The sequence below is a fragment of the Narcine bancroftii genome, chromosome 2 (assembly GCF_036971445.1).
Source record: "Narcine bancroftii isolate sNarBan1 chromosome 2, sNarBan1.hap1, whole genome shotgun sequence".
Lineage (NCBI taxonomy): Eukaryota > Metazoa > Chordata > Chondrichthyes > Torpediniformes > Narcinidae > Narcine > Narcine bancroftii.
Window position 1 is genome coordinate 21,206,058 of NC_091470.1, and position 23,504 is coordinate 21,229,561.

At 43.2% G+C, this 23,504-nt stretch overlaps 1 protein-coding gene across 6 annotated transcripts in view; it reads right to left on the bottom strand.

Annotated features, from left to right (window-relative positions):
• The window catches only part of abcd4 (ATP-binding cassette, sub-family D (ALD), member 4), a 68,543-nt gene extending 52,958 nt beyond the window's left edge, over window positions 1-15,585 (bottom strand). For 2 of the 6 annotated variants that reach the window (XM_069916084.1, XM_069916083.1), the window contains exons 1-5: window positions 15,477-15,585; window positions 11,665-11,783; window positions 9,506-9,633; window positions 6,781-6,920; window positions 4,616-4,732 (exon numbers count right to left, since the gene is read on the bottom strand). In XM_069916084.1, the coding sequence (XP_069772185.1) occupies window positions 4,616-4,732; window positions 6,781-6,920; window positions 9,506-9,633; window positions 11,665-11,783; window positions 15,477-15,511 (539 nt within the window). In that variant the 5' untranslated portion in view covers window positions 15,512-15,585. Of the gene's footprint in view, window positions 1-4,615; window positions 4,733-6,262; window positions 6,332-6,780; window positions 6,921-9,505; window positions 9,634-11,664; window positions 11,784-15,476 lie in introns of those variants that run through there. The other 4 variants (XM_069916085.1, XM_069916086.1, XM_069916087.1 and 1 more) reach the window with 4 other exon arrangements.
• Window positions 15,586-23,504: the final 7,919 nt, after the last annotated feature.

The window sequence follows — 23,504 nt, forward strand, 5'->3', positions numbered from 1 at the left end:
TTGTTCCTTTGACGAATTACAAAGGAAATTTGGTATTAGTGGAAATTCTATATTTGTGTATTATCAATTAAGATCTTTTGTAAAACAGATATGTGGTCGTCATATGATCTTACTGCCTGATTCTAATTTTGAGGAATATGTACTTTCAATACCACAAAAGGGATATATATCTGATTTGTATTGTATTTTACAAGAAACTGAAAGTAAAAAAGATTGGGATAAAGATAAGTTGAAATGGGAAAAAGATTTAGCTTTTACAATAGCTGAAGAAGCCTGGATGGAAATTTGCCAGAATAGTATTCGGAAATTGATTAATGCTAGATTAGCGATGATTAATTATAATTTTATACATCAGTTATATTTAACACCGGAGAAACTAAAAAAGTTTGGCCTTAGTAAGTTGGATTGCTGTTTTCGTTGTGACCAGACGGCTAATACTTTTTTGCACACTGTCTGGCTTTGTGATCGATTGCAACAGTTTTGGAAAGGTATTCAATCTATACTTAATAGTTTATATAATATCTGTCTTGTATTAGATCCTGATATATTTTTATTAGGGAATATGCAATCACTAATTGATTTAGGTTTAAAAGATTTTAAGATTTCTTTTATCTATTTAGCTTTAGCTGTGGCCAAGAAATGTATAGCACTTACTTGGAAAGACAGAAATATATTAACTTTAGATAGGTGGCATTTGGAGATGAAATTCTGTTTGACCATGGAAAGGATATCTTTTTCAATTCAGGATAAGATGTCTTTTTATAGGTTAAAGTGGACTCCGTTTGTTAAATATATGCATTTACTAGTAGGGCCAAACTGGCCTGTTCAGAGCTGTAAGTGGTTATATGGTTAAGTTTGCTTTAAATATGTTTTTAAGTGTGATATTTTAGTATTGATAACTTTTTTTTTGTTAGTATCTTTATTTGTTATGTTTTATCTTTTTTTTGTAAGTGGGCTTTTTTTTCTTATTATATAATATTGTTCACTTTATTAACTCTTCACTCTTTATTTTGGGGGGGGGTTAGACTAATTCTAAGATAGGTTATTAATGTTGTGTAATAATTATTGGGGGGGGTTAGTTTATTTAGTTTACCGATGTGGTACTGTAATTTTATTATCTTACTTTTATTCTTTTTAAATGTAATCCTCTATTTTATTCATGTTATAAAATCTTAAATAAAGTTTAAAAAAAAAACTTGCCAGATTCATGTAAGACAGCAATAATTACAATAATACAAAAGACGGGGAAGGAACCACTAACACCAACATCATATAGACCAATATCTCTACTTAATTCAGATTATGAGATAATAGCAAAATTATTAGCAAACAGATTGGCCAACTGTGTACCAAAAATAGTAAAACAAGATCAAACTGGATTTATTAAGAAAAGATGAACAGCGGATAATGTCTGTAAATTTATTAATTTATTTCATGCAGTTCAAGGAAATAAGAAGCCAACAGTGGCTGTTGCTTTAGACGCAGAAAAAGCCTTCGACAGGGTAGAATGGAATTATTTATTCAAAGTATTACAGAGGTTCAACCTATCAGAAAAATATATTAATTGGATTAAAGCATTATATAATGGACCATTGGCGAAGTTAACAGTAAATGGATATGTATTGAACCAATTTAAATTAAGTAGGTCAACTAGGCAGGGATGTCCACTATCTTCCTCACTGTTCGCTTTAGCAATAGAACCATTGGCAGAATGATAAGAACAGAAAATAAAATAAAATGGATAAAAATAAAGGAGAAGGAATATAAAATCAGTTTATTTGCAGATGACATCATAGTATACTTAACAGAACCAGAAATATCAATAAAAGAACTACATAAGAAATTGAAGGAATATGGAGAAATATCGGGATACAAAATCAACGCAAATAATAGTGAAGCGATGCCAATGAGTAATACGGATTATACAGAATTTAAAAAAGAATCACCATTTAAATGGCAAACACAAGCAATCCAATACCTAGGTATTAGATTAGATAAAAAGTTAAGCCTATACAAATTAAATTATCAACCATTAATGAAGAAATTACAGGAAGACTTAGAACATTGGAAAGAATTACCACTAACATTGATAGGGAGGGTAAATTGCATTAAAATGAATGTCTTCCCAAGGATACAATACTTATTTCAATCTTTACCAATTACCCTAACAGAGAAATTCTTCAATGAACGAAAGAGAATAATAAGGAAATTCTAATGGAAAGGGGGGAAACCAAGGAGAGCGTTAGATAAATTAACAGATTGGTACAAACAAGGTGGTTTGCAGTTCAAACTTTAAAAATTATTATGGAGCAGCACAATTAAGGTTATCAGATTTTTATCAGACAAGGGAAAAACCAGATTGGACTAAGATAGAGCTAGATAAAATAGGGGAGAAGGTATACTTTTTATAAGTGGGATGAAAAGTTGATGCAATATAAAAGCTCACCAGTACCGCATCATTTACTCAATATATGGAAGAAGATTCACATAGAAAGGAAAAAAACAAATTACCAACTACAAAAATTATTAATGATGCAAAATGAACTAATCCCTTTTACAATAGATAACCTTTCTTTAGAGAATGGGAAATAAAAGGAATTAAAAGAATAGAAAATTGTTTTTTGGGGAATAATTTATTAACATTTGAACAAATGAAGTACAAATATGAAATAACTCATGGTACAATATTTGCATACCATCAACTGAAAGCCGACTTAAAGGACTGAAAGCCTACTTAAAGGATAAATTTGGAAGCAGACTGAGATTACCAGAAGGAAGCAGCTTTGAATATGTGATTACAGAAACAATGATAATAAAAAGATTTAATACGAACATGTACATCAAGCTGCAAGAGAAGGAAAATGATGAAATAAGCTATAAACCCAAACAAAAGTGGGAAAAACATAAAGATAAAAAATGAAATATGGGAAAAGTTATGCTCTGGAACTATGAAGAATATAATAAACACAAGGTTACACATGATACAGTATAATTGGTTACACAGGTTATATATCACGCCCCACAAGTTAAAAAAATGGGTTCCAACATTATCAGATAGATATTTTCGCTGTAAGGAGGAAATGGGAACAACAGTACATGCAATTTGGGTATGTAAAGTTTTGGGAAGATCTAAATCAGGTATTAAATAAAATCACAAAAAGCAACATACCAAAAAATCCAGAGAACTTTCTTCTAAGTAATATAAGTAAAAAATTAGGCCTCAAACTGGATGAAGCGCAAAAAAGATTTATTATGATAGTCTTAGCTGTTGCAAAAAAATGTATAATGTCAACTTGGAAATCAGAAGAGAGCCTGAGAATACAGCAATGGTACATGGAAATGAATAAATGTATTCCATTGGAAAAAAAATAACATATAATTTAAAAAATAAAGTCACATTATTTGAAGAAATTTGGGAACTGTACATGGAACACAACAGAGAGGGCCTACCACGGACCTCCACCCCCTAAAATGATAGAATGAGAAGAAGACAAAATGACCTGACCCACTGTGTAAAAGTAGATGACACATTTTTCTTGTTTATTTTCATTGTGTGATGACATTGTTTAATGGGTTTAATGTATTGTATATGTTGAACGTTTAATGGGTTTGGAGGGGGAGTGGGAAAGGGGGAGGGAAGGTAGGGGGGAAAAAGGGGAGAAAATGCCACTGTGTATATTTAAGAGGGAAATGTTTGTATATATTTTGATTGATATGGTTCAGTGTGAAATTTTTTTTTAAATTAAAACAAGAAAGAGGTGAGTGGAGAGGATTAAGGAGGAAATTCCAGAGTGTAAGGCCTCAATGAGAGAAGAGCTAATATCAGAGGGTTATGGGGAGACTATGGAGGAAGGCAGCGGAGAGATAGCAGAGGCATTTAGAAACATGGTGAGTATTTAAAAGCAGAAGCCTTTGCTTATATAGGTGCCAAATTCAGTGATGTGCAAATGTGAGTCAATGAGTTACAGCAAAGACAAGTGGAGTTTTGGATAATGAGATAGAGGAGTGACTTAAAGTGGCTAGCCCCAAGAATATGTTGGAATAAAGAGTTATACAGAAATGGGTGGAAGTTCCATCAATGGTGGATCTGAGACAAGGGGTGGAACTTTGCCACATTAATGGCAGCATGAAGTTCATGGTGAGTTTAACCCGACATCAAGGTTGCAAAGAGACAACTGCCATTGAAGACAGCTCCCAGGAAATAGGATATATTTTATTAAATTGTAATTTAGAGATATAGCATGGTAACAAGCCTTCTGGTCCACGAGCCCATGCCTTCCAAATTCACTTATGTGACCCCACGCGTCTTTGGAAAATGGGAAGAAACCCATGTGAACACAGGAAGAATGTACAAACTCACAGACAGCACAAGATTCTAACCTGGGTGGCTGGCACTGTAATTGTGTTGCGCTAAATGCTATGCCAACCATATCTCCCAAGTCCGGGGGGGGGGGGGGGGGGGGGGGGGAAAGACCATGAGGCTAAACACATCTTGAGTGAGACATCTCAAGATCATTCATTTGTTCTGTTTCAGACTGGACAAATATATCTCTTCCAAAAGGAGCAAATTTGAGACCTCCTCATTTGCTCCCTTCCTGCCCCCGGTGTGCATTACCTGTAAAAACACTGGTAAGTGTAATAACTCAGGGTGAATGGCGAAATGATGATGTTGGTGGCCATTGTGCTCATTTCCCTGCAGAACCGCTCCACATCCTGACTGATACGCTGATCCCTGTAAACCACATACCAGCAGTTTCAGACAGAGGAAACAAAGGGGTCTAGATTATGTATTTTTTATGCAGAACTTGCATTTTTTTTCCATTTGGAATGGTCTCATCTAACTTCCAGAGTGGTCCTTCACACAGAAACAACCTAAACTCCAACTGTCCGGATATCACCGCGAGTTTAGACTGAATATCTTAAGTGCAGTGTTTACGTAGTTGGATCTGGGACGCCACTGCATCGATGTTGACCGTGATGTGTAACCTATGTGTGACGTACAGCATCACTGCGTCGATGTTTTATTAATGGATATAAATTCTCTCTTTTAGTTCCCTCGATCCATTCTTCGGGACAACGTTCAGACATTCATATAAACATTTTTTGGTGCTGGAAATGACCCTCTTTGTCAACCCTGCATGGCCCAGATGGAACTGATTATCCTTAAAATTTATTGCAGCACCTCTTTTTCCCGATTTTCTTCCCAACTATTTGGGCACACATTGAACCTTGCTGCATGACTATTGTTGGAGAAGAGTGTCTGCTTCATGTAATTGGGACTAGTGCCTAGGGTTTAACCTCTACCCCTTTCCAGCGTCAGTGCGGTTTAGCCCGCCAGACCATTCAGAAAATGCCCTAGTAATTCCGATGGCTTGCGGGTCAAGTGTTCAAATCCCCCTTTAGCATCTACAGTTACATATCTGATTCTTGAATGAAGTAAAACGATAATACATCCCTGAAACCACCTGTTTGTTTTAAAGAAAAAAAATCTTTCAATTTCTAAGGGAAAACGTGCAAGATCCTTGTTTATAGGGAGATCGGACAGGTACTCGAAATACAGCCATGATTGTATTGAATGATGGAGCAGGCTCGATGGGCCATTTTTGGCCTACTCCTATTCCTACTTCCTATGTTCCTACGTGGAAATAATTATCTCTTAAGTACAAATGTCCCCAACAATGGAACAGGTGTAAGTCCAGGGTTTCCATAGGATTACCAGGGCCTCTAGACAGACTGTGAGCTTTCGGGACCTGTGTTAACGCCCCATCAGTACTGCTGCATCGCACGTCATCAATACGTTTGTTGCTGCAGATCGCCTGCAGTTCAGTTTAGACTGCAGGCTTCCATAAAAATTTCTAGGGGTCCAGGAGGTAAAAATTTGGAACGGGAATGAAACCCTTATTTCTATTCCGACCTTTTTACACTGACTGTGTTCTGGGAATTTGGGAATAATTTCCCAGATTCAGCACCTGAGTAAAAAAAAACCATAAATGCATCCACATTTCACACCTCTCCCAGAATCCCTTCAAGACCTCAAACGGGCTCAATTTCTTTCTAAGATCATCAGCCTGAACCCATCATTTAGATTTCAGTCTCCAAAGAGCTCCCATTAACCTATATTGAAACCATCCAAACCCCTAATTGAGATTTTGGATTACAACTCTTTCCTCAGGTATCCATTATCCTGTTCAGATATGATATTAGAGTCAAGGAAATGTACGTGGAGACAGGGCCACCGAAAATCGATGCTCACTAATCCTACCTTAATCCCATTTCTCGTATTCTCCCTCCACTCTCATCAAATCCCCTTCAGATTCATTCCACCAGTCACCTGCAGACAAGTAGCAATTTACAATAGCTAATTAACACAATGTAGGAGACTGGAGGAAATCCACAGTCACAGGGAGAATGTGCAAACTTTGCACAGACAGCATCTGAGGCCAGATTGAACATGGGTCTCTGGGACTGCAAGCCAGTGGTGCTATGTGCCGTCCTAGTTGATGGCTGGGATCAGAAATGCACACGTGTTGGCCCTCCCCACAGCCTCTGCCCATGGATTGCGCCAACCAGAGGGGAGGCTGGGTGGTGGGGAAGCTTCAGAGCAGATTCTCTGGGGCATCACACTGATGATCAACAGCCCAACTCCCCTCCCTTCCCCCACCCTAAACCAGCTACACTGGATCTAAGAGAGGTTTCAGCTAACAGGAGGTTGACCTGGATGATCTTGGTCACTCAAGCCTCGGGGAATACACTTTAAAATAAAACTCTGGTTCCACGTACGGGTTATCCAGGCTGCTGCAGATCACATTGAGAGTGTAGTACACCTTCCTCCTGAAATAGGCCTGGTGCAGGTGTTGGGTCAGAGTTTGCCTCCACCTTACGTACATCAGATTCGATATATACCGGTCAAAACTCTTCAGCTGAAAGAGAGAAGCCATCACTAGAGTCTCAACACACTCACACCATAACAGGCACACCCAAGAAGCCACTTCTTCCCTGGGCTGAGAATGCAGACCCTTGAACCCAGGAAGCACCTGTTGGGATTTGAATGGGGGTAAGAAGATGAAAGAGCAGGGGGTGTAAAGGTTAAAACCAGAGAGAAAGTTTGGGTGGAGAAAGGAGGAGGACTGACCCTGTCTATCACCTTGCCCCTCATTCACCTTCCAGAACACAAACCTAGCAGACATCTCAGACAGGAAGACCCTTGCTTAATGCATCAAGCAAGAAAGGAGCTAGAACCCTGATCCAATGTAATGATCCATCCTTAGTCACTAGTTATTCTGATCATTCACTTTACTAATTACAGTAAAAGTTAATTGATATATATTTTTTCCCTCTTTACTCTGGTAAGACAGAATAGTACAGCACAGAACCAAGCCCTTTGGCACACACTTTCTACCAAATTATCAAAATCTCTTCTACCTGCGAATGATCCATCTCTCTCCATTCCCTTCATATCCATGAGTCAATCTGGAACCTCTGAAACCTCTTTCCTCACTACCGTTGACAGCCCATTCTGGGCAACCACCACTCCCTCTGTTTAAAACAAATATTATTTCCTAACATTTACATCCTGCAACAAATTGATACAGTTCAAGTTTGGTATTGATTACAACTTGTCAGTAGAAACAGGAATGAACTGTAAGCACCCCAATAAATTCCGAAGCTGTAATTTAACACCGTCATGAAAGTTAGCCCTATCACACATTGACTTATTTACCATGAGATTTCATATTCTATGTGTGAAAACCATTCCCAAAAGTCTGAATATTTGGAAGAATCCTAAATTACAAGCTTTAATTCTTGTTCCACGCCAACTCTGAAACAATAGGATCTTAAATTCATCTGGCCATATCTCAAGTACTGGTTATCCTATATCCCAAAGATGTCCAGCTGTGCCAGGTTAATTGGCAACAGTAAAACTGGTCCTAGTTTGTAGGCAAGTGATAGAATCTGGAAAAGAGACGAGGAGGATAACATGGGATGGGCAAAGAATGGGTGGCTGGTGAAACTTGGCACCTTCCTCCGTCAGAAGTGGTTTAATCAGCTGTGCATTTCCAGCATATATTACATCACTTTAACCATAATATCCACTTATTTATTTTAACGTTGATTTTTGAAAAAACAGGACTCCTATCATTTCAAGTGTTTTGGAATGCATGTCAAGCAGTTGCACTCAACTATTAAGGACAGGTAGACAATTTACTAGGGGGAAACTATTGTTGAACTACAGGGTGTTGGATTAAGGTGAGAGAGGAGAGATTTAAGAGGGACCTGAGGGACAACATTTTTCATCCAGAGGGTGGCCCATACCTGGAACGAGCTGCCAGAGGAAGCTATAAAAGCAGATACAATTATAATGTTCTCAAGACCTTTGGACAGATGCATGGATAGGAAGGGTTCAGAAGGATATGGACCAAATGCAGGCAAGTGGGACTAACCCAGATGCCACTTGGTCAGCATGGATTGGTCAGGCAAAGGGTCTGGTCTGTGCTGTATGAATATTTGACGGCCCATGATTTGATTCTCGCCTACTGGTGAAACAACTGAGGGGAGCCCGCCAATTAAACTTGATCTTTCCGATTAGTTGGGAACTGACCTTCTAGCTTATACCCGCACTTACAGCGCATTGAAGATGGCCTCCCAGGATGGGCGACCAATGAGACTGTATGATTTGCTGGTCAGAAGGCGATAACCTCCCATTCCTTAACCACGTTTCTCACATTGAAGCCATGGGAAATAGGCTTGGCACAATACCATAACTCACTCTTCATTTATTGGAGGTCAATCCACAGGACCAAAAGAGTGGCAGAGAGGATCACTGGGGTCTCCCCCACCATCGACATGATCTGCCAGGATCGTTGTCTGAAGTGGGTGCGCAAAATCATTGAGGACCCCTTCCACCCTGCACATAGCACCTTTCAGCTGCTCCCATTGGGAAAGTCATGCAGGAGTATCAGAGCCAGGCTGAGGAAGAGCTTGTCCCCAAGGGAAATGAGAATGCTGAAAGACCAAAGGAACTGCTCACACTAACCACCATATTCATGAAACAACATCTATTTATTCATATATATGAATACTTGTCCTGCATGTGTATGTTTATTGTATGTGCGTTGACTGGTTGTGTGTCCTTGTATTTTGCACCAAGGATTGGAGAACACTGTTTCGTTGGGTTATACTTGTGCAACAGATGACAATAAACTTGACTTATAAAGCCCACTTTCTCTCCAACTCCACCTTAATATTTCTAATGGAATATTGCGATGATGTTTTTCTTTATGGGACTGGAGTGTGTGAGTTAACCCGATAAAAACACATCAGTGGTGAAGATGATACTTGTGGAAGTTTACATCCCTTTCCACATTTGGAGTATGGATCTTTGACCTACTGCATGCTGTGCCTGCATGTTAGATTCCATTGTCCCTGCACTGGATTCCAAGATTTGGGAAGAGTAGAGTCTTTGGGAGGGTATACCATAATTGCTCAATGCTTAGGTAACACTCACCAGAGAGTTGGCCACGATGAGGCAGATTGCAATGGAAGTGAGCTCTCTAAAGCCAACCAGATCCTTGTTTCCCAGAACTTTGAAGAAATGGCTTGGAACAATTCCCACCTGGTAAATTACCAGCTGCTCTGTAAAGGAATGAGAAAGATGGTCTCCACAAGTCAGCTCAGACCCTCTCACCCTGCTCAGTACCGAGTCCATCCTTCAGTTCTGTCCAGCAATACATCGCACTGCAAGGAGAAAGTTGCTCCTCACAGAAACAGATGATTCTCAATAAAGTAAAAGGCGAGTCTCGATAAAGAAATCCGACCCAAAATGCTGACCATCCATTTCTGCCCACGGATGCTGCCTGACCCACAGAGTCCTCCAGCTCCTCATTGTTTGCTCAAATTCCCAACAACTGCTCATGGACGATTCTTTGCTCAGGAAAGGAGAGGAAAACACACAAATAGCAGGGGCAGGCTGTTCACCTCATCTCCAGCAGCAAGGACAAAGGAAAGCTTTAAACTTTGCGTGTGCAAGAAAGGCTTGAATTCTTCTGTATTTGTCTTTTGTTCTGTTTGGAGAAATTTGGTTGCTCGATATAAGAGTTCTCCATTCAGATTATTTAAAAAAAACGCAGGAAAGTCTTTACAGAATTTGGATGCACCGCATGATCAATCATAGAGCAGTACAGCACGAAAACCGGCAATTCAGCCCAACTCGTCCATGCCAACCAGAGACGCCCTTCAGTATTAATTCCATTGCCAAACCTGAAGCACAGTCCTCAATGTCTGGATGATTAAAGGGCTCGTCTAAACTCTTCTTAAATGCTGACCACAACCAAGTTTCAACCAATATCAATAACAAATGCAGACAGATTCAGGTTTCACTTCAACAAAATCTTCTTTAATCTTTCCTTTTTTAAAAAAAAAATTCACAAACACCTTTAATTTTTTCTAATTCTAATGACTTTTCTGTGATACTTCACAAAACAATGTGATTTGTCCGTAAGTAATGTGCACATTCGAGAGCCATGCAATATGCTCTGATGATGCATATTCTGTAGGGATGACATTTAAAGACATGCAATATGGAACAGGCCCTTCAGCCCATCTTGTTCATTCTGGGTAAGTCCTATTTTTCTGGATTTAGTCCATTATTGCCAGCATGGAGTTTTATCAATCTTCTCTGCACTCTTTCAATCTTACTGATATCATTCCTGTAGTTAATTGAGCAAAACTGCACACAATGCTCCAAATTTGGCCTCAACCAAATGCTCTCCCCTGTGTACAATGGAGAGCTAGCTGAGTAAAAGGACTGGGGTAGAAAGGAACTAAGCCTAATACAGCCAAGGTTGGGTTGGGGTGGGGGGGGGGGGGCAGCTGTAGAAAAGGTGTGGAGGAATTCCAGAGCATTTCAAACAAATTCACCAAATAGTGTAGAGAGAAGGGCAGGAAAATTCAAAGGTGGACAAACCGAAGACCAAGCAGATTGTGGTCAGGCAGGAATGGATATAGAAATCCAGGAAATCCGAGACCAGGACAGGGTCACAGGGGGCAGGGTAGTAGGTGAATGCGATGGGCCAAATTGTCCTATGCCCACGTATTTCATGTGTCTGGGTGCAGAGGGCAGGATGAGTTACACCTCCACATTCCACAAAGGGGAGCAGGCTCCAAGTGGTTTTAATTTTGAAGCCATGACTCTCCACACAATGCTCCAATGCAACTCCAATCTATCAAAGGCCATTAATAGTTGGGGACAAATAAAAACAAATAAAATAGATTTATCTAATCAAAATTATAAAATAATACACAAATAAAGTAAAATAATTCAAACGTGCACTTGTACTTATCTTGCACCAAAGGGTGGGTTACCCCATTTAAACAAATGTGATCATGGTTCCCCCAACAGTCTTCTCTGGAGCCCAGTGTGAGGTACACCCTACCCCACCTCTGCTATATCACAGGCCTAAAGATGGGACTGAGGGTAAGATCAGGAGGTGGAGGTGCTGGCTCCTGATTCGCACTGGTCTCAGAGTTTCGGACAGATGTCCGAGACGCACTGGGTGGGAAGCATGGCTAAAAACCCAGGTTGCCCATTCAGGAAAGAACTGCTCCCATGCTGCAAATAATCGCCCACCCACTGAAAGCGCCATGGACGAGCCAGATGAGACTCACCCAGCAGAGCAACGGCCAGAAGCGTGGTGAACATCAGGACACTCTGCGATGACCAAGAGGGGAAGAGGATCACCTGGATTCGGAAGAATCGTTTCGCGAGCAGAAGGTCCAGCTTCGGTCTGAAAGTATAGAGCACACCAAGTTGATTCACCATTGATCAGATGGCCAGAAGGCTGGCAAAGCTACCTTTGGGGAAAAGGTACAGAAGCCTGAAGTCCAGTACTTCTGGAACTGTTTTTACACTCCACCACCCCTCCCCCAACTGCTATCAGGCACTTGAACCTCCCCACCCTACCTTAACCAGACCACTATTCCAGGACCATAGATCTGTCTACACTATTACATGACTTTTCTTTGCACTAACTGCAAATGTGAATATTTATCTATCCTTTATTTATCTTTTTTCTCACACATGGTAATTTATACACATTATTTATCAGTATATTTTTCATATCCACAAAAATAATTTCACTGCATTTGTACATCATACTTAAATCGTTTATATATCATCTGAGTGCACTAGGACAACCTGAAGAAATAGTGTTCTCTGGTCCTCGGTGTAAAACACGCAGACACACAACCAGACATTACACACATACAGACAAATACATATGCAGGACAAGTATTCATATAACAAAGTCGAGTTTTGGAGACCAATTTTTCGGGTCAGATTTGGGGTGGCGGGGGGAGTGTCAACTTTTACACGGATACTACTTTAGACTGCAGCAAGTACCTGTGTCGTTTAAGGCATCGGGAGCTCGGATGGATGGGTCCAGGTGTTAAGTCAGCGTTTGGAACGTTAAGAACTCGGATGGGAAGATGGCTGGTACGTCGGGAGTTCTGGTGGGTGGGTGGCCGAGGTGAGGATCGGCGATCTGGGCGTCAGGAGCTCCAGTGGGCAAGTAGACAGGGTGAGGATCTGCGGTCGAAGCGTCGGGAGCTTGGACGGGTGGAGCCAAAAATAGAGGAGTCGAATTTTACACAGATCATATGGGAAAACCACAATTTTTGGGCCAAAAAGGTGAGTTTGACTACTACACGATATACGGTATACAAATAAATATTGTTTTGTGACTATGAGAGTCTTAGTGTGAGCAGCTCCTTTGGTCCTTCTCCCTGCCCATGAAAGAAGCCTGGTGGAGCTGGCTCTGATACTCTTGTATCTCTTTTTCTGACAAGAGCAGCTAAAAGATGAAAGATGTTATGTGTATGACAAAACTCTCATCCTCAGCAACATCTGGGCATAACCGTTATCTGGTGCATCACCAGCTGTACCTCACTCCTTTGCCAGCTCTGAGATGTTGAAGATGGTGCCCTACCCCATTGCCTGATAATGATGGACTGAGATTGCCACAATTCCAATGGCCACCTGTTGGGAGGTAATGAAGAGAACCCCCAGGTGTAACACAACAGCGCGATCTGGATGAGGAAGGCAGACCAACACCAATTCCTCTGGCAGGGTATTGGGAATGTCCCAGCATTAGCCAGTTTACTGCTGGATATGAATGATTATCTAAATACTTGCAGGATAAAACAATGCTAAAATTTAAAGTATTGTAGTAGTTGGTAATTGGAAATAAAGCTGGAAGTGACCAGATCTATGGAGATAAAAACACAGCTAAAGCCCTTACATCCAAACCGATGATTGATTGAGTGTTGAGAACAGCAGGGGAAGAATATTCATGGTGCAGGGGAGCATGGCATAAATGTTACTTGTTACACACAGGCCATTCAGGGTTTGTGTCAGGGCCTGGTTCATTACTCCTCCCATTTCTCCAAAACTTATTGCTTCTCATGTCCATCTTTCGCCACTCACCTCAAGTAGCCAGTTGATCTACCCAGCAAGCCCTTGGTCCTGTGGGTCAAAATGAGAGCACCCTGGGAAACCCATGCAGTCACAGGGAAAACAGGCACACTCCACACAGACAACACCTAACACAGGCGGCGGCAAGGTTGACTTAGCGGTTAGTGCCAGTGATCGGGACTGGGGTTCAAATCCTGTTTGTACGTTTTCTCCGTGTCTATGTAGGTTTTACCCGGGGGCTCCAGTTTCCTCCTACCATTTGAAATATACCAGAGGTGTAGGTTAATTGGATGCAAATTGGGCGGCACAGAATCGAGGGCTGAAATTGCCTGTTAACATGCAGTGTGTCTAAAAAAAGTCAGAATCGAATTCTGATCAGCAGAGCTGTGAGACAGCCACCAGGTCTCGTGTCAGGTAGAACCGAGTGCTACTGAGTTAATCTCATCTCTGCTGAGAAACAAGCAGGAGTCAGCCATCAGGCCCATCACCATTCAATAAGACCTCAGCTGATCGGGCCATGCACTCAGCTCCATTTCCCTGCCTTTTCCCCAAACGTTTAACTTCTCTACTCTGCAAAAATCTACCAACACCTTAAATATATTTACTGAGGCCACCTCCAATGCTTCCGTAGGAAGAGAGTTCCACAACTTCCTTGGATAGAGAATCCCACAGATTCATTACTCTCTGGGACAAGCTGTTCCTCCTCATCTCCATCCTAAATCTGCTCCCCCAAATCTTGAGCACCTGTCCCCTGGTTCTATTCCTGGGAAAGGGCTACTCCAAGAGACTGCAATATAATCAGGGTTAATGTTGTAGGTGACAAAGATTGGAGGCGTTGTGGACAGCGAGGAAGGCTTTCAAAGCTTGCAGAGGGATTTGGACCAGCTGAAATATGGCAGATGGAATTTAATACAGATAAGTGTGAAGTGTTGCATTTTGGAAGGACAAACACTGTAAATGGTCGGGTACTGAGGAGTGTGATAGAACAGAGGGATTTGGGGAATACAGATATATAATTCCCTGAAAGTGGCATCATAGATAGAGACATTGGTGAGGCCAAATTTGGAGAATTGTGTGCCGTTTTGGCCTCCTAACTCATCATGGCCCATCCCTTTGCGAGCGAAGATGAACACGGTCGGTGCCTTGTAGCTCTTCTGCCCTCACCAAACTTTTTGTAGTTGTTGGCACATTGCGATGTGCCACTGCAAATTGCAGAAAGCCGTGCAGTGCCATTTTTTGCGAGGCCCTCGCAGTCAGTATGGTTGACGTGGAATGACTGGAGACTGCGCTTGATCTGTAGTGAGGACGTCGGCGGCCAACAGGGCGGGAAGCATCTGGTAGCCCACCGTAGAGGACACCATATAACCATTTACGGAGCGGAAACAGGCCACGTCGGCCTTTCGAGTCCGCACCGGTTCACTAGAACAACTCCACTAGCTCAAACCTCCCGCTCACCGCCAATAACCCTCCGACCCCCTCACCTCCATGTACGCATCCAACCTTCTCTTACGACAGAAGGGACCGTGACGCAACTATCTCTGAATACAGGGTTAATGGTTACTTAGGAGTTTGAATGAACAGAGGGATCTTGGGGTTCAAATCCTCAAGGTCGCTGCACGGTCCGTACTTTCCAGGACTTGCCTCCTAACTACAGGTAAGAGAGGATTTACTGTGATTTCATGAACTGAGTTAAGCAGATCAGGACTTTTATTCCCTGGAGTGTGGAGGTGGGCTCAATTTTAACACTGAAGAGGAATTTGGACAGGGACCTGGATGGGAGGGGCACAGGGGGCTATGGCCTGGGTGCAGGTCAGTGGGTCAGGGCCAGAGCCAATCCTGAATTAACCCAGCCCCTCCAACAATGCACACCAAGACTGTGGTGCCTTCCCCTGCACTGCCCTGGGACCTTGGGAGACTCAAAGGGTCCATGGTGCTTGGGAGGTGTTGCTGCTATAACGTTGCCCTCTCACTCTGGCAGCAGCGTTTAATATATTCCCCCCAACCCTACCTGTTGCATTCCGGCTGCCCACTCCTGCCTGGCATCGCCCTCAGCACCAGCCACCACCCGCAGGGAAGGAGGCCACCGCCGCGTCACATGATGAGGTGGCGAGGTCACCCTTCTCCCACTGACGTAACGCGCCCAAAAAAAATCGGCGTCGCGCTGGGAGGGCCGGCGTGTGACGTGACACGCAAGGGGGGGGTGGGACTGGCAGCGAGGAGGACAGGCAGATGGGCGGGGTGTGACGTAACACGCAAGGGCTGGCAAAATCGGGGTTCCGGCAGATCGGCGGCGTGTGACGTCAGCACGCAATCGGCGTCGTGCTGAAGCCGAGGACAGACAGATGGGCGGGGTGTGACGTAACACGCAAGGGGGGAGGGGCTGGCAAAATCGGCGTCACGGCTGGGGGTTCCGGCAGATCGGCGGCGTGTGACGTCAGCACGCAATCGGCGTCGTGCTGAAGCCCCGGCTGGGAGTACTGGCGTGTGACGTAACACGCACAGACCATTCGGTTCCAGGGCTGCAGACAGAGTGTCACACTGGAAGTTGGCTCCAAATGTTGAACTTAATGTCCAGGTAATCCTCAAGAGTTGTGCTTCAGTAGTCAGTTTACTTGGGAGCTGGATATCTGAACACATTGACTTGTCATGTATATGGTGAAACATCTCATGGTACACAACCCCAAACCCTTCCTTTAACCTTGGCCACTCTCCCCTGCTCTAAGCTGACTAAATCCTAAAATACAGCTCAGTAGCTGAATGTAAAGTGGACAGTCTGAAAGACACAATTCCAGAAAGTTGACTTTGCAACAGTCGAACATCGTCGAGTTTATTGTCAACTTGGACGAAACAGCATTCTCCGGTCCTCGGTGCAAAGAAAACCATGCAGGCTCACAACCAGACAGAGCACACATCCGGACAGCACGGAGGGCGCCACATATTTACGGCGCCTGCGGTGTTCAAATCCCACGCTGTCTGCAAGGAGTTTGGACGTTCTCCCCATCTCTGCAGAGGTTTCCTCTCACCGTTTGAAACGTAGGCCAGTTGGGTGCAATTTGGGCACCACGGACACATGGGCCTAAATGTCGTGTTGTTTGTTTAAATTTAAATTTAAACATTGAAAGAATACATTTGCAGGACTAGTATTTTATCTAGATAATAAGTAAATATTGTTTTGTCTCGGATGGTTTCATCAAGGCATCTGATTGAAGGGCTCAAGCCTGAAATGTCGGTTATGTATCTTTTTCTTTGCTATATAAAGACACTGATCTGCTGAGTTTCTCCAGCATTGTGTTTTTACTCTCGTAACTGCCACACTTTGTAGCCACTCTCTATACTGACACTTTATAAAGTCTTTTTCCTTCATTAAACAAGCATAATTCTCATAGGCGGTCAAAGCCAGGTAATAATATTAATATCCTGTATTAAAAGCGTACTGTCCAAAGATTTATTAATGCCTTATTAGAAATGCGGCATAATGATTATTTTATTTTGATTACAAGAAGTTTGAAGCTTCTGTCAATCATCACTTTGTAGTTTAATATAATTTGGACATGAGGAGTGTTGTGATCTTAACGAGTTCATGGAAATAAGATTTGCCACCTGGTGGTGCATGGTAAAATTACACATTTTAGGCTCTTGTTTGAGCTCTTGATCTCAACTTGAAGCTTGTGTCTATCAAGAAGCCCTCCTGTATGCTTTTGTGACTGGGCTCCTTATGAGAGGCTCTGGACAGATGACACCAATGTTGTCTCTACAGAATCCTTCAGACCCACTGGAAAGATGAATGAACAGACATGGCTCCTTGCCCAAACCAGCATCCCCAGCACTGGGACCCTGGTTCCAGTTAACCTGTTCACATACCCTGTACCAGACTTCCTGGAAAAGGCACACTACTTAACAACTGCTTAGAAGGCGGGCAGAGAAAATTATATTTCCAAAGTCTGTTTGAAAAGTGCGATGTCCCTACCAAATTTTCTGGGAATTCCCAACCCACGACTGCTCAAAGTGAAGAAGGAGCATTTGTCAGGACACTGTGAAATACAAGTACAACCCAATGAAACAGTGGTATCTGGTCCTTAGTGCAAAACACACAGACGTACAACCAGACATAACACACATCCATACAGACATATGTAGGACAAGTAGATAGATATAGACAAATAAATAGATAGATATTGTTTTATATGTATGAGTGTGAACAGTTCTTTTTTGTCGTTCAGCATTCTCACTGACCATGGGAAGAAGCTGTTTCTCAGCCTGGTGGTGCTGGCTTGGATATTCCAGTATCCCTTTCCCAATGGGAGCAGTTGAAAGATGTTGTGTGGAATACGTCCTCATTGATTTTGCACTCCCTCTTCAGACAATGATCCTGGTAGATCACATCAATGGAAAGGAAGGAGACTCTCTGTCACTCTTGTGGTCCTGTGGAAACCATACCACACTGTGAAGCATCCAGCCAGAACGCTCTTGATAGAGCTCCTGTCGAAGGTTGAAATGATGGTGGCCGGTATCCTTGTCCGCTTCAATCTTTTCAGGAAGTGCAGTCGCTGTTGCACCTTCCTGACAAATAGCGAGATGTTGAGTGTCCACAATAGGTGAACTCCAAGGAACTTGGTGCTCTCCACTCTCCCCACTACAGAGTTGTAGATGTGTAGTAGAGGGTGGTCATTCCTGGTCCTTCTAAAATCCACAATTATCTCCTTTGTCTTGTCCATGTTGAGACTGTTATTCTTCCACCCATACTGCATGATCTTCCATCTCTGTAGTGCAACTCATCGTTGTTGCTGATGAGGCCAACTGCTGTTGTGTCATCTGCAAACTTGATTACACTGTTGGAGCTGGATCTAGCATTGCATGAACAGGAGTAGGTGAGCACACAGCCCTGATGTGTGCCAGTCAGTGGCATAGCTAAGGTGTGGCACATATCCTGGGTGCTACTTGAAGGGGGGTACCACTGATCAGTTTCTTTTAAAGTCAGACAAGCCACCCTCTGAGGAGCAGAATTTTTTGGCTATGCATTGACGTTGCTGTCACTAAACGGTTCAAACTCTAGAGAAGTGACGCGTCGGTTATCATGGGAACGGGTGTAAATGCCGCGATCTCCATGGAGACGGGACTCTGGTATGCACCCAGAAGCCAAGGCCCTGAGCACAGCCGTTAGTCCGTGGATCTGTCAGTGAAGCCCAGCCCAGTCCAGCCATGTTGATCGATGACCTCAGCTTCAAGTGACTCCGGGACCGCGTTTATGAGGTGTTCGGCCTGAGTGAACTCGAGTGTTTCGAGGAGCTGCTGAACCATGATGACGGGCTGCAGGAGCTCGTCGTCCTGTACTTCCTCAATGACACACACGACGGAGACTGCCCATCTGTCCTGCTGGTCTTCAGGGGCAGTCGCCCCGAGCCTCCATGGGTCAAAGCAGACTGTGATCTTGCTCTGCTGGGTATAGAAAGAGAAGAAACTGAAAAAAACTGACTTTGATCATATCATCGACCAATTTGCATCTGTGAAAGCAAGGAAGGTGCAGTTATAGTTTTCATGTAGTGCCAAAATGTTTTAATTAAAAGATTAATGAACCTGATCTAAAAGATGGGTGTCAGATATTCGAACAGGGGCACAATTTCAGTGCTTGCCATAGGTGCTATTTTCTGTAGATACGCCCCTGGCACCAGTGCTCAGCACAACAGTGTTCAACAGACTGCTACTGTCCCGGACAGACTGTGGTCATTCCATTAGGATATCCAGAATCCAGTTAGAGAGAGGGGTGTTGAGTCCCAGCAAGGACAAGTTGGGGAATGTTTGTATTAAATGCTGAACTGAACATGCCATTCTCCAGATGGGTCAGGATGGAGTGAAGGGACAGGGCTATAGCATCGTCTGTGAAACGGTTTCATCTACATGCGAATTACAATAGGTCCAGTCCAGCATCTCTGGGATGTGTGCTTTGTTGTGCTCCATCATGAGACGCTTGAAGCATTTCATAATGGTGGAGGTCAGTGCCACAGGCCAATAGTCATTGAGTGAGACATGAAAGCCTGCAGGCGCTGTGATTGTATTAAAAACACATCAAAATGCTAGAGAAACTCAGCTGGTCTTTTTTTGCATCTATAGGAGACAAAGATATATTTCTGATATTTCGGGCTTGAGCCCTTCTTCAAGGAATAAGTGGAATAAACCAGAAGAAGGTGATCTCAAAATGTCTCAGAATTCAGACAATGGTGGCTGGGGGAGGAATCCAGACCATCAAAAGGTGATAATACGATGAGGGATGAGGTAAGAATTTATCATGTTTGTGGAGAGACAGAGATAGGAAAAGCTGACAGGGGAAGAAGGGGGGGGGGGCGGGAAAGGGATTTAATGAAAGTCGAGAAGACGACATGAATGCCATCTGGTTGGAGGGTGCCCAGTCGGAAGATGAGGTGTTGTCCCTCCATTGTGCGGTGGTCTCAGTCTGAGAGTGCATGAGTCCCTGGACAGATATGCCAGCAAGAGAACAGGATGGAGAATTAAAATGGGTGGCCATTGGAAGATCCACACTATTGCAGTGGGCAGAGCTGTGGTGCTCAACGAAGCAATTTCACAATCTGCGTCCAGTCTCTCCGATGTAGAAGAGACCACAATAGGAGCACTGGATACAGTAGATGACCCCCACAGATTCACAAGTGAAATGTTGCTTCACTCGGAAGGACTTTTGGGTCCCCAAATGGTGGTGAGAGAGGAGGAGTGGGTGCAAGTGGAGCGTCTCCTGCGGTCACGGGGACAATTGGCAGGGAGGGTGGAGTGGACAAGGGAGTCACGGAGGGAGTGGTCCCTGTGGAAGATGGAGAGGGGAGGAGAGGGGAGTATGTGTCTAGCAGTGAGACCATGAAGTAGGTGGTGGAAATGGCAGAGGAAGATGTGTTGGATGTGGAGGCTGGTTGGGGTGGTAGGTGATGTCAAGGAATCCTTGGGGTGGAAGGGGGCAGGCCAATGTTTTCTTGAAAAAGGGCTCAGGGCTGAAACGTAGGCAATATATCTATCTCCTATGGGCGCTGCAAGACCCGCTGAACTCCTGAAGCATTTCTGTGTGTTTTACAACAATGATAGCATTTAAATCTTTTAAAGATAGGCCTACAGTATGGTAACAGACCATGATCCTTTGCCACCCAATTGTCCTACAACCCCTCATATGTTTTGAACAGTGTAAGGAAAGCAGAGCACCCGGAGGAAACCCATGCAGATATGGGGATGTGAGAGATGATGGAATATGGCTTTGCTTCTCACAGGGAGAACATACAATCTCCTTACAGATAGCCCTGAATTCAAACCCCAGTCGCTGGTTCGGTAACAGCATTGTGTAACAGCTAATGCTAACTCACCAGGAAGGAGCTAGAATCACATTGAAAGCACCTTAATAGGTGTGAAACACAAAAGTGTGCTGACGCTGTAAATGCAGTAAAAAACACCCTGAATTGTTGGAGGAATGCTTGAAAATGGGTTCAGTCCCAAAATGTCGGCAATATATCTTTATTTCCTATGGACACTGCAAGACCAGTTGAGTTCCTCCAGAATTTTGGTGTGTTTTTACTTTTAATTGGTGAAGCAGCCGTCCTGTCTTGGACTTCCATTTTGATTCTCTCTCCATCCCCCCCCCCCAACCCTCCAACCCTTACCTACCCCTCTACAGTGTTCCATGTTCCAACCCCTGCTGCGTACATTCATTCAACAACCACCCACATCCTCTACACCACCCCACCCCATCTATCTGCTTTCAACCCACCCCCCCCCCCCCCCCCCCCACCACCACCACCACCACAGCCCTCAGCGGTTGGGGTCCATGAATGATACATTTTGGGAGCTTTATTTCTGGAGGTTCAGTGGCTATTGTAAATGCAGACAAAGGGAACATTTTTGTGGAAGTGAGAAGCAACGACCTGCTGTGAAAATCCATCAAGTGTATAATAGCTCCCTGTTTGTTCAAGCTTCACTCAGCCAAGATCATGAACAAAGCTGCATATCAACACACAGTGGCTGGGGCCTGGCTCCATTCTAAAGCCCTTTGAAGCATTCCATGTGTCAGTCTGTCGGTGCCGACCTGACCTGGCAACAATCTGCATCTTTTATGGCCCATCTTTGCACATCAAAAAATGATCTCCTCATGTCCAAGTCCTGTGCACTTCAGAGGTGAATGGTCTGTGGTTGGACTAAAGGTGGGGGGTGGGGGGGGGACAGGAGGTAGATGAAAAAGGGAGTTGTGCATTTGGTGTCTAGGTGACAATGTGAGGACAGGAAATCTTTGATCTTGACTCTGCATTGAGAAGATTCTGGGCAGAGGTGTAAACCGTGATAAGGGCTGAATTGTCCAAATTCCTGACAGGATTCAGCCTTTATTCAGGGATTACTGGGAAGTGTGTCTGGGTACAAACAACAGCAACAAAAAGGAACAAATAAACACACACACAAGATTCCCCTCAACTCAAAACCAGCTCTCTGCAAACATTTAGACTGTACGTTTTTACACAGTATGAAATTGTGTTCTGTCCCTCCAGCTCAGTGGAATTGATTGGAACAAACAAGAAGCAATAATTGAAATGTCGCTTTTTTCCTGCACTAACTGCAACTGTGAACATTTATGCATCTATAATTTTGTATTTATTATTTATTATTCTGTCTTGTCACATTATGATCCTGTGATTTATATTATTTTAGTTAGTGTTTCTTGCGTACCTATGTAGCAGCAGCCAGTAATAATTTTGGTACATTTGTACTTTGTGACAATAAACTCTCACTAGTGTTTTATAGAGAAGAATGTCAGAAAATTTTCAGAAAAATTTGACATAAATTATCATAATTACTCACCTTGTGGTCGTTTACACTGCACGCCTTAAGTTCCTGTGTGCATTAGTCCTGGTGCTTTTATGCAGAGCCTGCTTCATCAGCTGGACATCGGATTCTTGAGGTGAGTTTTGCGGTGCAATTTCGACTGCGGGCTTCCTTTGAAAAGTAGAAGGGGTCCTGCAGGTTAAATCGCGGTGCAGGAATTGACTAAAAGTTCCTGCACTTTCCTTTTTAGACTGCCCGTGTAGTGGCAAAATTCCTTGATTGTGCCATTACATGCCTGTGGTCTAAAAACCATAATACTGTCCATGAATTCTTAGTCTTTCTGAATTCAACAGCGTTTGTTCTGTTTTCAATAACTCAGAACAAATCTCATTTAAAAATCTTTGAAGAAGAGTTCAAGGCCGAAACATCGGTTATATATCTTTACCTCCCATGGATGCTGAGTTCCTCCAGCATTTTTGTGTTTTTACTACAATCGCGGCACCTGCAGACTTTCGTGTTTCACTAGAAATCTTTGAGATTTCTGAGGTTGGAGTTGAGCCTGTACAAAGTCTGTGCTACAATTCTTTGTTAGCAGCAGGAACTCTGAAAGGAGTTGGGATATTTTATAAAGTAAAATCACTTGCCTCATCTCAAGGTGCAGAAAGAGATGGTGCACTTAATCATATCTAAAACATTTAGCTGTGAATCAGTGGGGATTCTGATCACTCATCAGGCGGCTCCAAGACATTTTGACTCAGTGCATGAGGCTGTTGCGTCAGAGCCGCAATGTCAGTGGGTCTACTTTAGAAATTCAGGGTCAGCTTCAGGAAAGGACTAAAACAAAATACAGGTCTCGTAAGGACAAAATAGAGGATGACACGAAGGACTGAGTGACCCTCCTCCTGTGATCTTACCACTCTATTTTATTTTTTACATATAAATAATGTTATTTTTCTGTCGTCAATTTTCACACTTGCCTTCCAGAGTGGCTGTTCACTCAAAACGACCTGTGTACAGATATCATCGCATGTTTAGACTAAGTACCTAAAGTGCGGTATTTACATAGGCTGGACGTGGGTCGACGCCGCCTGTTACGTCGTATTCATTAGCCCATTGTTGTGGACTACCTGCAGTTCAGTTTAGTCTACAGGCAGTCCGCAATAACGTCTCGGTGGGGGGGGGGGGGGGTGGGGGCACAGGTAAAATTTTGGAACGGAAATGAGTGATTCATTTCTGT